The sequence below is a fragment of the Elaeis guineensis genome, chromosome 6 (assembly GCF_000442705.2).
Source record: "Elaeis guineensis isolate ETL-2024a chromosome 6, EG11, whole genome shotgun sequence".
In the NCBI taxonomy this organism is placed as follows: Eukaryota; Viridiplantae; Streptophyta; class Magnoliopsida; order Arecales; family Arecaceae; genus Elaeis; species Elaeis guineensis.
The window spans coordinates 117,443,796-117,456,107 of record NC_025998.2 but is presented as its reverse complement, the minus strand read 5'-3'; the positions used below and the strand labels follow the sequence as shown (position 1 = coordinate 117,456,107).

Genomic DNA, 12,312 nt, shown 5'->3' with positions numbered 1-12,312 from the left:
CCTCAAAATTACAAACTCCAACCACCTCTTTTACCCCTTGTCTGTCAGGTTTAATGGCAGGTCGAATTGTTCCATAACTTCAACCAGGCATATACTTGGATTTCTAAAGAATTTGGAACTTCAAAGCCCTCTACCACATGTTCAAGAATGGTCCCCTTATGCATGTAAGGGAAAACATACTTCTATTGGAAGTTCCTGCGGTCTTTCCCTTTTGATATCTGATGCCAACAAGGTGAAATTATCTGAGTTTCTCATTTTTATTATTTCCTCTCAAGGACAGCCAGGGATTTACTTAAGCGCTTCTACTCGGAAGCTGTCCCAAACTAGGGCATTTCAGTTAGATACAACTAGAAGGCTTACCGAGGTATCATCGGTATTTTAACTACCTACTTATCACGATCTAATGCCATGCACCATCATAGTTATCATTTTTTTTTTATTTACTTTGATCCACTCCTTTTAAGGACTTATTGCTCATTAGGCCTATGGACCTGGACTGCGATACCATCATATTCAATATGATAATTTCTTTTATCATTTGTGTCATCAGATATATTTTTAAAGCTTGCTTTTATTTGTAAATATATGAAGTTTGAAGTTAATGACATTAGGATCATAACCAAGGTTTAGTATTTGAAATTATTTTGTTGGAGCAAAACTCATAATTTGATTAAATAAAGTTGGGACTAGAATTGAAAGAAATTGATTGCAAATGCCGGCGTGATTACAGAATTTTTAACAAGTAGGAGGATATTGATATAAGTTTGGTTTTGAAAGGTTAAAGAAAAATCACTAGAAGTATGTAGTAAGTTTTTAAGAAGTACTACCATGGCTATTGTTTTATGTTATAGCATCAACCTCTTATACTTCCTCATAGACATAGGCAATGTTAGATTTTTACGAATGGTAATTGGGAAGGGTTTTCTCTTTCTCAGGTGATCCATTTTTAGAAATAATAACAATTATTAATCTATTAATATAATTAAGAAATAAAATATCGACTCTGCTTGAAAGCCACATGCAATCCAACCATGAGCCTGAATTCATCTTGTTTGTATTGGGCCATGTAAGAGTGGACCACATATGTGATTCAGAAAATGCTAAGGGTCTTTTTGGATGCCAGAAGATCAAATCAGTCCGAGGCCATGCAGTAAGGCCAAGGAGATTTGGTAGCTAGATAAAGAAGAATCGGAGGAGAAGTGGGATGGATCGGGCCTTCCGATGGAATCCTAGTTTTTAGGGATAAACAGTTCGAGAGGTGATTTGTTTTACACAGAAAATTTGGGATGATGGAGATCTTCCTTGATTCCTATGGACTTCACTCTCACCTCTCCTAACAACAAAATTCCTTAGGGATCCATAATCTGCAAATAATTGATTCCAACATCCAAGCATCCCTTAAAAGATCTAAGTATGCAGCCACACAAGGTAAATTTTGTTGCATGTTTAGCTGCATAATGCCAAGGAAACTGCATTTGCATCCATAGTATTAAGTGGACTGCCTTTTCGGTCCATATGTCATCACCCATATTATAGATACAGTGTGGTCAGAACTGCTTCTGTAATGGTCTGCATACACCATACTTTTTCTTTCTACTTGATTATTTATTGTCATCAAACAAGGTTATATGCTTTCACTAGTAAAATATTTTCTGTTGATGTCAAACAGGAATGCTTGACCGGTGGATGTACAGAATCATTGAGGCAGCTACGCAATCAAAGTCTAGAAGCATGCTGAGGTGATTTTAAAGCTGGTGACCTGCTAGAGGGAAGGGCCAAGTATAATGCATGTTTGAAGGTCCACCTGCAGTTTCTTACCTTCTCATCTGCGATGCAAGGACATTTTGATCCATTACCAGTGCTAATATATGTGGGGCTTGGGGTATTGGTGATATATTTATTTTAATTAGAGTTGGTCAAGTTTCAAGTGTTATTTTCTGTTAAGATTAGAGTCATCCTTTTTGTACAATGTCCCAGTGCCTTGTTGCAGAAATTTGATTTTTGGAGTAACCCAAACTTGTAGTTGATAATGACATTTCCCTGCTACGGTATTTGGTGTGAAACTTTTTAATATTTTGCAGTAGAGGGTCAAACAAAGTAAGCAATCAACACATTTGCTCTTAATCATCACCTTCAGGTTTACTCAAGGTCAAGTGCTGAAATTTCAGAGATCAGAGACTGGCATCGGTGCCTTTTCCCAACGGGGCTGACTCTGAAGTCTTGCTGTCATGCAAAATGCTGGAAAATTACTAACTTGTTTGGTCCGTATCAGCTAAATCACTTACTTTCAACGGTGATAGTGTGCGCTGCTAATATTCTTCGCCAACTTGGAATTTTTCTAGCAATGAGGTGGTTCTGATTTATATACACACATACATACATATGTATATTTCTTCTGTATTCTAAATAATATTTGTGAAAATACATCAGCTAATCTGGTTTTGTGCTCCTTCCTTTTGCAGCTGACATGCTGGCATATTGATTATAGTTTCAGATAATGGCATTGCAACCATTATAATGGTCTTTATAATGATTTCACCCACCTGTTGTACATTAACAAAAATCTTTTGACCCCTCAAGTTTCTCCTAGTTTTATTTACCTGCCATCTTGTTAAAAGATTTTCAATTAGATCCCTCAAGTTCATTGAGCTATTAAATTTTCCTGCAGTCAACCTTCGTTTACCTGTCCACCGACCTGAAGCTGGATCTATCTGAATCGGCCTCGAGTACCATCTCCTAATCCTAGCCCTCTCAAATTGCTCTATCAGTCATTGCCTTGGCGCAACAAGTTTCTCCCCTCAATTGTTCGAAGAAATTCCTACCAAATGACCCTATAATTCATATCTTTCGTGGTTTTAGACTTGGTCGCATCTATCGGTCTTTCAGAAACTGATTTGTCGGAGAGCAAAGCAGGGAGCAAACCAACACTCCATCACAGGCTGCTATGACCTTTGCTTTCTTTCCCTATGAATACCCAAGTTCTCTCTAGGATGTAGTCGACGTGGGACTAAACAAATTCTCGCATATTTCCTTGCATCATGATATCATATACACCGACTTTTGAGAACCACTCCAGCCTCAATCATCTGATCAAAAATTCCTCAACTAGATTAGGGTGCCCTATTCGAAGAATCCATTAATTAGAGTGCCATGTATCACAACCATTCCCTTATATTGGCAGATCTCACGCTCCTCGCCCTGCAGAGTATATCAATTATTATGTTGCGAGATCACAAAATCCTTTGATATCCATTTTGTGAGCTCTTAAAGTATGAGCCTTCTTTTTTTTTTTTTTTTGGTAGCATTGCAAAGACCCCATTTTTTGGTAGAAAGAGGAGCATCGAGCTTGATCCCAAGGAATTACAGTCCGAAAGTTACACATGAACAAAAAACCCATGCATGTAAATACATAAGGTACATAAGAGGCAAGACCAAAGGACATCTAAGTAGTAACATACATTACAGTGAGAGAACCACCTTGCTAAAAGGTATAGGGAATAAACCTAACCGATATAATTCCAAGACCACGGGCTCCAGATAGCAGAGGATCATAAGAAATAGCCCGAAGACAAGAAGACCCAAAGAAGCATAGTAAATTGTGCATCAACCAACAATGTGGGTTGAAGACCCCGCGGCATATTCAGTATGGTTCTAAGCAAAACCCTTGAGAATGTTTAGAAAGATTCCAGGGGATAAAAAAAACAAGGCAGTCTTCCTTGAGAAATAGAACAAAAGAAATTTATAGAATTAAAGCCTGGCAGCCTAAACTGATTATCTGAAGGACCAAGATCCAGCGTATTCAGTAAATGTAGAGAGTGATTAAATGTCCCAACCCAAGATACATTGAAACATAATCTGGCCACATATGACTGATAGGATTATTACATCAGTATACCAATAGAGCTATCTGATCCGATTCCAGACCCAATGTAACCAACATGCCCGATTGAAGTCTGAAAAGCCTGAAACAGATGACAGTCACAGAGTACCAAGGAGCATAACAATAAGGAATAACTAGCCATACGATCACATATTCCTGTCGAACAGCAAAATTGAAACCATCATGTAGTGTAGAAGAATACAAATAGAACGAAACATTACAGAAATTCTCTGCAGAAAAGCCCAGATGATCCAAGCAGACTTCATCTATGAGATACCCCACCAGAGATTACAAACTGCAGGTGCATGTAATGGAACCATTCGAAAAACTGAGCTTGATGATCACAATTAGATGCCTCTACGAGAGATTGAAGACATTTTGTGAAATGGCAGCTCCCATCTGATTTAGAGAAGTATCAAAAAACCCCATGGGTCCTGACAGCACCCATGATAGAATCTGCTGCTTGTTTAGCCTTATGATAGATGCGAGAGATATAACACACACCTATGAAACCTTCCAAGAGACAATGTCCTACACCATAGAATCACTTTCGAGCCAACCTGCTCCAAATTAAACAGCAGTCTTTAAGCCACACCAAGCAGCAACAAGCTTAGCCAAAGGCACTGATGAGGGCAACAAATATTTGCCACTACCACATTGTATCGATCGCTCCAAATCATTTCTAATCACAAATCCAGATGCTGGTTGATTTTGTATCATGGAGGTGCCAAAATTAACTGTTAACACCCCACAAGGAGGGGGCAGCCAAGACACTACCTTAGAAACATAATAAAACAGCAAATGCTGAATGCCACTACACCAATACCTTAATGGAGTTCTAAAAGAAGGCTACTGGTAATTGCAACCATAGTCCATTAAGAACACAAAAGCCCTCTGAATCAACTGATGAGGGGACTGCCTGACTTGTTGAAACAAGCGCTCATTGCCGGTTGTCCAAATCAGCCAAGCTACATATGCAAGACCTATAACCATCCTTTACCATGGCACTAGATATAGATGACCTACCAAAGTGGATAAAAAATAGAGGTAAAAATCCATGTTGCAAATGAACACTTAACGACATAACTACACTCTACCTCAATCAACTGACAAATATCTTAGCATAAAGCATTATTTGGGATGATTACTCTTCTAGAAAGCATCTTCATATAAGGCAGTCTATTCCATAGCGACCTCCAATGAAACATTTTAACCCTAGGAGGTACTTTTGGCTTCCAAACCCATTTGAAGTTGATTTGAACTCCTATTGTGCACGAAGTTACGTATTTGATAATGATATATAGGCTACTTTACTATTACTCCTAACAAGCTGATCATACCAAAATCTTTGTGTTATAGGCATACATCGAATCTGGTTCATCATTTTAGATGAAAACATGGTACCCAATTGGTTATCATCACAACTACAAGATGAAGCAAATAGGTCCGAAACCTACATGTCATCACATTGAGCCTCCATATTAAGAAAGGTTGGTTAGTAAGAGGAATATTAGAAATTAAAGATCCTTTGATAGTTGATCGTTACAGTGGAGGAGTTATTCCACTTGGCTCCATTATTTTATCAAGTAGCTTAGAACCAATGCAATGTATGGGATGCGATCACACATGTAAATGCGTAATTCTCCGTTATTCTAATTTATAGCGGTCTGGATAATTTTATAAATTATTTTATTTTAAAAATATATTTTATTTTATTGAGCTATTTATAAGTGAATTATAAGCTATTTATAAATTATTTTATTTTATTTAAAACTCTATATCAAGTTCTAAACCATATTATTGCAGACATAAGAAGAGCAATTCTGAACAAATACATGAGATAGCATAAACAAAGATAATTGATAACTTCAAGAATGAAATTTTTTTTATAAAAAAAATTATATTTGTGTATAACATGCATTATAAGCTATTAGATAAATTTTATGAAGATCCGAAGAGCCAAATTTCATAAAATTCTTCCCTGAGCTCATCACTTTTTTATTATTTTTATCTTTTATTATTTTTTATTTTTTTATCCCTTCTTGTCTTTTGATTCTCTTCCGCTAAATTCTAGCTATATCTCAACGTATGCCTCCAATTTTACACTATGAGACCCATGGTATCCATTGATTTCCAACCGGATCCTATCATAATTTCAGCATCCAGGTGATTTCTCTGAGTCTGTTGCTTAATGACGACAACCCCACCACTTGAATCCACTAAAATATAAAAATATATAATATTCTAGTGGGAAATAAAACCTACCGTCATATCTTTTTTATTTTTTCTTTCAATTTTTTTGAATGATTACTCTTCCAAGATTTTGCATTTTTCAATCTCTATGTTACTTCCCCACTCTTAAGTTGAGTTCATAAATAGCATACGCTAGCGTATAACTTACAAAATATGATTTCTTTCCCTTTTGTTGAATTATTTTTTTAATATAAAATAGTATATAATAAATTACAATAAATAAATAAATTTAATAATTAAATTTTTATTGCATATCAAACAATGAGCCTGGACTCCAAAGGTTTCACAAACGTGAATTAAGCAACCCCATCATGTTCGGCCACCCGCACCGCCGCTCGCCCCCCGCCGCCGCTGCCGCCACCGCCGCCTCATTTCCATCATCCACTGCCTCCTCTTCCACCTCCATCCTCGCATTGCCACCTCTCCCTGCTGTGGCCTCCACCTCCACCTCCACCGCTTTATCTTTGTCGAAGAATCTCACCGTCGGAGCCTCCAGAAGCTCGCTGTCGTCTCTCTCTCCTCCCTTAACCTCTCCCCGCGAGCTTCAGCTGCAATGTGACATGCGGAGGCCTCTGCATTGAGGCCACATGGCAGATGGAGGTCCTGCCATCGCATATAACCTAGAGCTCCAAAAATCCTAAGCCATGGCGGAGCTCCTTTCTCCCTGATCGGCCATGGATTCCTTCGACGATCCCATCGAGTCTCAGCCGCTATGGTTCAAGGCCACCTCCTTCCTTCGCTCGGACTTCTTGTCGGAGTCCTACATCACCGACCTCCGCTCCTTCGTCCCCCTGGAGAGCCTCATTGTCGAGTTCCATGCTCACTTTGCCGCCCTCAAGGCCAAGCTCGCCGACCTCACCAACCATGACTATACCGACTTCATCAGCCTCAGTACCCATCTCATTGACGTCGACTCCACCGCGTGCACATTTGTGTTTTTCCGCTACATTTTTTTGCTATTTTTCTATCCTCAGGAGTCTCGATCGGTCCCACTCTATGCGGTTTCACTCCACGTGGCAAAATAATTTTTATCCACGTGGCAAACAGAAGCAACCCAATGCAGTTGCTCCATTTTATAATATATATATATATATATAACTCTTCCAATCCTTTCATGGTCCCACTCCATGCGGTTTCACTCCACGTGGCAAAATAATTTTTATCCACGTGGCAAATAGAAGCAACCCAATGCAGTTGCTCCATTTTATAATATATATATATATATATATATATATATATATATATATATATATATATATATATATATATATATATATATATATATATATATATGATTTCTCAGTTTCATCCAGCACAACTTCATACTTCATTACTATTAGACTGGGGAGTATGTCGCCTGTATCTAATGCAGGTTTGCTCCCGTCTCTTCGCAAGGGCACTATTGCTTGGGCTTTATCTACTAGATTTACAGAATCCATGGCTCTTTGACTCATGTGACAAGTGTTCAACCATTAAGCTACAGCACATTTTTTTAATTTTTATTGGTAGTTTATTTTGCTTATCATATTAATTCATGTAATTAAATAATAATTTGATTTATATTGCGACATTTTATATTTTGATCATTATTTTTTAAAATAAATCCTTTTATCTAAAAATAAAAATTAAATATACTTTGTCTTATTATTTATGATATAACCTATTCAAGAGAGAAGTCCAAAAACTTTTGATCTCTTTCAACAACCATTATCATGGAACTTGCATATGTGAATTCAAATTACTCAACAAATAGGTTAATATTTCAACATTAGTTAAAAATTATTTATTTAGTATGAAATAATTCAAAGTATTTAATCAATATGCAAATATTATTATTTAGTTAAATCAATTCAATTCTATATATATATATATATATATATATATATATATATATATATATATATATATATATATATATATGGTAATATAATAAAAAAGTAAATATATAAAAAAATAAATCATAGTAAAATAATATCGAATAAGTATATCAGTTATTATATAATATAATATAATATAATAATTATAATAAAATAGCACCACTAATAATATATTAATTTAATTTTAAAAATTTATATTAGAAGAAATTTTAATTCTATATCAAATATCAATTTATTCAAAGCCTTATGGTTTAAAATATTTAAAACATCAATAACTTCTATGTATTTATACTTTTATATATGATTTTTCTTACAAGATTTCTAAAATAAAGATAATTCATGATTATTTAATTTATGCTATAATTAAAGAATAATGATGGTAATTGATGCAAAAAAAATTATTTATATTTATATTTTTATTTTAAATAATTTTTGAATTCCAATATTTTAATATAAACTCAATCTAAAGTGATTGTACGGTTCTAAAATGTATAAGGTTACTTAACAAAAAACTGAGGGGAAAATTAATGTTTTTTTCATTGCCCGTTATTTTTCATTATAATTCCATTATAACAGCCACCATTTCAGTGATTATTGTCATATTAAAAAATCTAAAATGATTTTTCCACCTAAAGATAGTTGTTTTAACGGTTATAACAAAATAATGCATTATTTAAAACTTTGGTATTGATAGCTTTTTTTTTGTTTTTGGGTAAAATGGAATTATCATACGAGATTATCTCGTATGAATACATCCAACAAATAGTACTCCTAAGGTTAAAATAGTACAAGATGGACAAAAACCCTGAGCAGTGGATTCTTTAACATGGTATTAGTCTAAAACATATCGTTATGGTAGACCTTCTCCTGATTTTTTAAATGTAGCTTGTCATTTCCCAACTTGAAAAGTATAAATTATACAAGACATCAAAAGTACGGCTTGACGCTCATGCGTGTTCTTACAATGGAGTTACTGGAGTGGAAATCGAAAGGAAAAAAAGGAAGATACGAGCCTTCGGTATTAATTTTCACACCTTCGGGGCTTCGACCAGAGATCGTGAAACAGGATCATGATACCCATCGAAAACCCATTAAGAATTCTCCCTCTGAACATAAGATATCTCATCATTATATCGTAAAATAACAGTAAAACAAAATTTAAATAATTAATATTTAATTTAAATTTAAAAAATTAAATTAAATATCTTATAAAATAAAATTTTATAATCCTGTATTGAATTTTTAATAAATTTTAATCTAAAATAAAATATCAAAACCTGTTGTTGCGGCTAACTTCCCGTCGCCTGTCGTCGGGAACAAACACCTGCAAAACAGCATTCACGCAGATTGGATTTATGTCTGGCGGGGACCCTCCGATGCCTAAATCAGAGAGGAAAGTTGGTGAATAGGAGTTGAATGTAAGCAATAGCAGAATTTTGGTCTTGTTTCTCTTACCTCTTTTACAGATGAGGTTTTCATAACCTTTGGATGTGGTTCCGTATTTTATGGTGCTAAATCATCGGACCATAATCACGTAGTGAATCGTTAATTCTCACTGATCACACCGTGATATGCGGTCGGTAACCATTCATGACGGTTATGGTATATCTGAGTTGATCGGCCGACTATATATCGGTAGAATCTGTGAGTGACCATCGGCTATTAGTTCTGTTATGCCGACGGTCAAAGCATCTGTCGTTGATCGGTAGTCGGTAGTCGAATATCAATCGGTCGACCGATCTTAATTGGTCAGCCGACAGTAGATCGGTGCAATTAGTTCGGTTGGTCAATGAAGAATCGGAGCTATCTGTTTGACCGATGCATAGTCGGAGTCATGGAGACCAAAGTCGGAGTTGGTCGGTTTACCCCAACAGTTACCCTCCACTCTCAAATCTAAAGTGATTCGATGTGTGAACTATCGCGTGGCTTATCACATTGGACGAAGAGAGTTCTATCACATCGAGTTTCAATTTTGATGCCGTTTTCTTTGAGATACGAATGATCGGCTATTTTGTCGTGTTGGCAGGCACAGTTGTTAGTCACACTGATCAGACGATTCGGTATCAGTTGTCAGTATCAGACGTCATTTCGAAAAGTCGATTCGACGTCAGATGATATGATTATGACAAGTAGATTTATTCCACGTGTCCGAATGTTATTGGATCGGAATTGTTCATGCGGATATGGGTAACGTGGCTCAATCTGGGGTAGGTGCATCGAATTGTCCGATCAATGGTTGGTCCAAATGTTGCCACTTATCGTCATCTGATCGATCTTCGATTTGTCTGCCTTCATCTCGGCCGTTGAGGGATCCTATATAAAGGGTCGCTCTCAGTCAAATTTTTATTTTTCACTATTTTTGGTGCTGGAACTCTACCGGATTGTTGCCCCAACGCCCAAGGTTATCGCTCCTAACTTTCAGATCAACTTTATTTTTCTTTTGAGTCCTTTCCTCTAAAGTCTTTGTCTTCTTTAGAGTTGTTCTCATGGCTAGGGCTTCTCCTTCTCAGAAAGATCGGTCAGAGAATCCGACTGATGAATCCCAATCGAGTCCGGATGTGGAGGCCTCTTCACTTTCAGAACCGAACGTTGAATGGCTCCGAGAGTAGTTTTGTATCCTGGAGCAGTTTCAACTTTTCGCCCTTAGGGCCGATGGTCGGGTGAATAACCCACCTTCCGATCCGGTGACCTTCTACGTCGAAGATCTTCGAGTGGGTTTTTGATTTTCGATCCCAAAATTTATCCAGAATATTTTGGATTATTACGGACTTTGCCCGGCTCAGCTGGCACCGAACTCGGTCTGGTTGATAATTAGCTTTGCTTTATTATGTCGGATGTTGCCGACCATGCCCCGCCGTTCTCTTTTTCAGGCTTTCTTCATCCTCTGACCTCATCCGAAGATTCGAGGGTGGTGGTTCTTCAACTCTCGAAAAGGTCTTTTCTTTATTACCGATCTTCTATCGTCCATTCATGGATGGAAGAACCACTTTTTCTTTGCTTCTTTTTTTCTTCTTTGGGATTTTTCTTCCTGTTGAGGCGATCTACGAACCAGTCCCAACGACAATAGTCGAGTAGAGGTCAACGACCAGGAGGACTTTCACCAGCTGAAAGACATGTTAGTCCCGAAACAAAAAGAGCTTGTAACCAAACAGGCCCTTTATGACGTCGACCTTAGTTCGGTTCCTTGTCTAGGTATAGTATAGTTGGTCAGTTATTTCTGACTTTTCTTTTATTTGCTGAATTGTACTGACTTCCATTATAATTGCAGCCATGCAGTAGAGGGTGCGTGTGTCGGATGCCGACATTCATTAGCATGCTGCCAAGAAGAGGACAGCATTTGAGGCTGGGCCTTCGCGACCGTTGAAGAAGCATCAAGCACCAGCTCTAGTCGGTGTTTCAACGTCGGTCGTGGAACCCGATGCCCCATCGGCATCAGTTCCCGAACCAATCTTGGCACTATCAGCTCCGACAGTGCTCCCTGCTGCGTCGTCCGAGGAAAAGGCAGCGAGGGAAACTATCGAAACAACATCGGTAGTCCCACCACCTGAGGAGGTTTGGGCTGAGGCAAGAGAGCCCGAACAATTTGCGGCTACGCCAGTTGCTTCTTCAGTTGGGGCACAGTCAAGCTCAAGCTTCCCCTCGCTTTCAAACATGGGGTCGCCAACAATAGATCGGGGGAAAGCTCCGGTGGCATTGGCGGATGATGCAGCATCGGAGGGCCATGCGGTGCACTTCGACCTCCAAGTGCCCGTCGATGAATCGGCCCTGGTTAATTCTGTTCTGGCCAAGCGACTGTGCCAGAAGACTCTTCTTCCAGCTGATCGGGAGTGCCGGAGGAAACGATCGGTGGTCGAGATATTTTTATCTTTTTATCCGACAATCATCGGAGTAAGTCGCTTTGGTAAACTTTCTTTTTTTTTTTAACCCAACTTATCCTCTGTTTGTAGTTGATCCACGACATGTCTGACCTGGATGCCAACTACACGAAGTTCACCGACATCCATAGTGCGTGGAAGAATAAGGTGGCAGCTACCGATGCTGAGAAAGAGGCTGCGCTTGAACAACTTAAGTCGGCGGCAGAGCGGGAAGCCCAACTTCAAGAGGAGGTTTCCCGACTAACGACGACTTGGCATGCTCGGGAGCCGAACTTAAGTCGGCTCACGGGGCTATTTCGGCTCTTGAGTCACAGGTCAAGAGCAAGAAGCATTCTATCCACCGGCTTCAATGAGAACGAGACGGATGTATCGAAGAACTTGAAGCCGAACGTGGACGTCATCGGGTCAGCCTGGAAAGGTTGGCACT

General features: G+C 38.1%; 1 protein-coding gene across 3 annotated transcripts in view; it reads left to right on the top strand.

Annotated features, from left to right (window-relative positions):
• LOC105046720 (uncharacterized) overlaps positions 1-2,449 on the top strand; it is a 32,162-nt gene extending 29,713 nt beyond the window's left edge. For 2 of the 3 annotated variants that reach the window (XM_010925399.4, XM_010925398.4), the window contains exon 12: positions 1,670-1,923. In XM_010925399.4, coding sequence (XP_010923701.1) covers positions 1,670-1,743 — 74 coding nt within the window. In that variant the 3' untranslated portion in view covers positions 1,744-1,923. Of the gene's footprint in view, positions 1-1,669 lie in introns of all 3 variants that reach the window. The other variant, XM_010925397.4, reaches the window with a different exon arrangement.
• Positions 2,450-12,312: the final 9,863 nt, after the last annotated feature.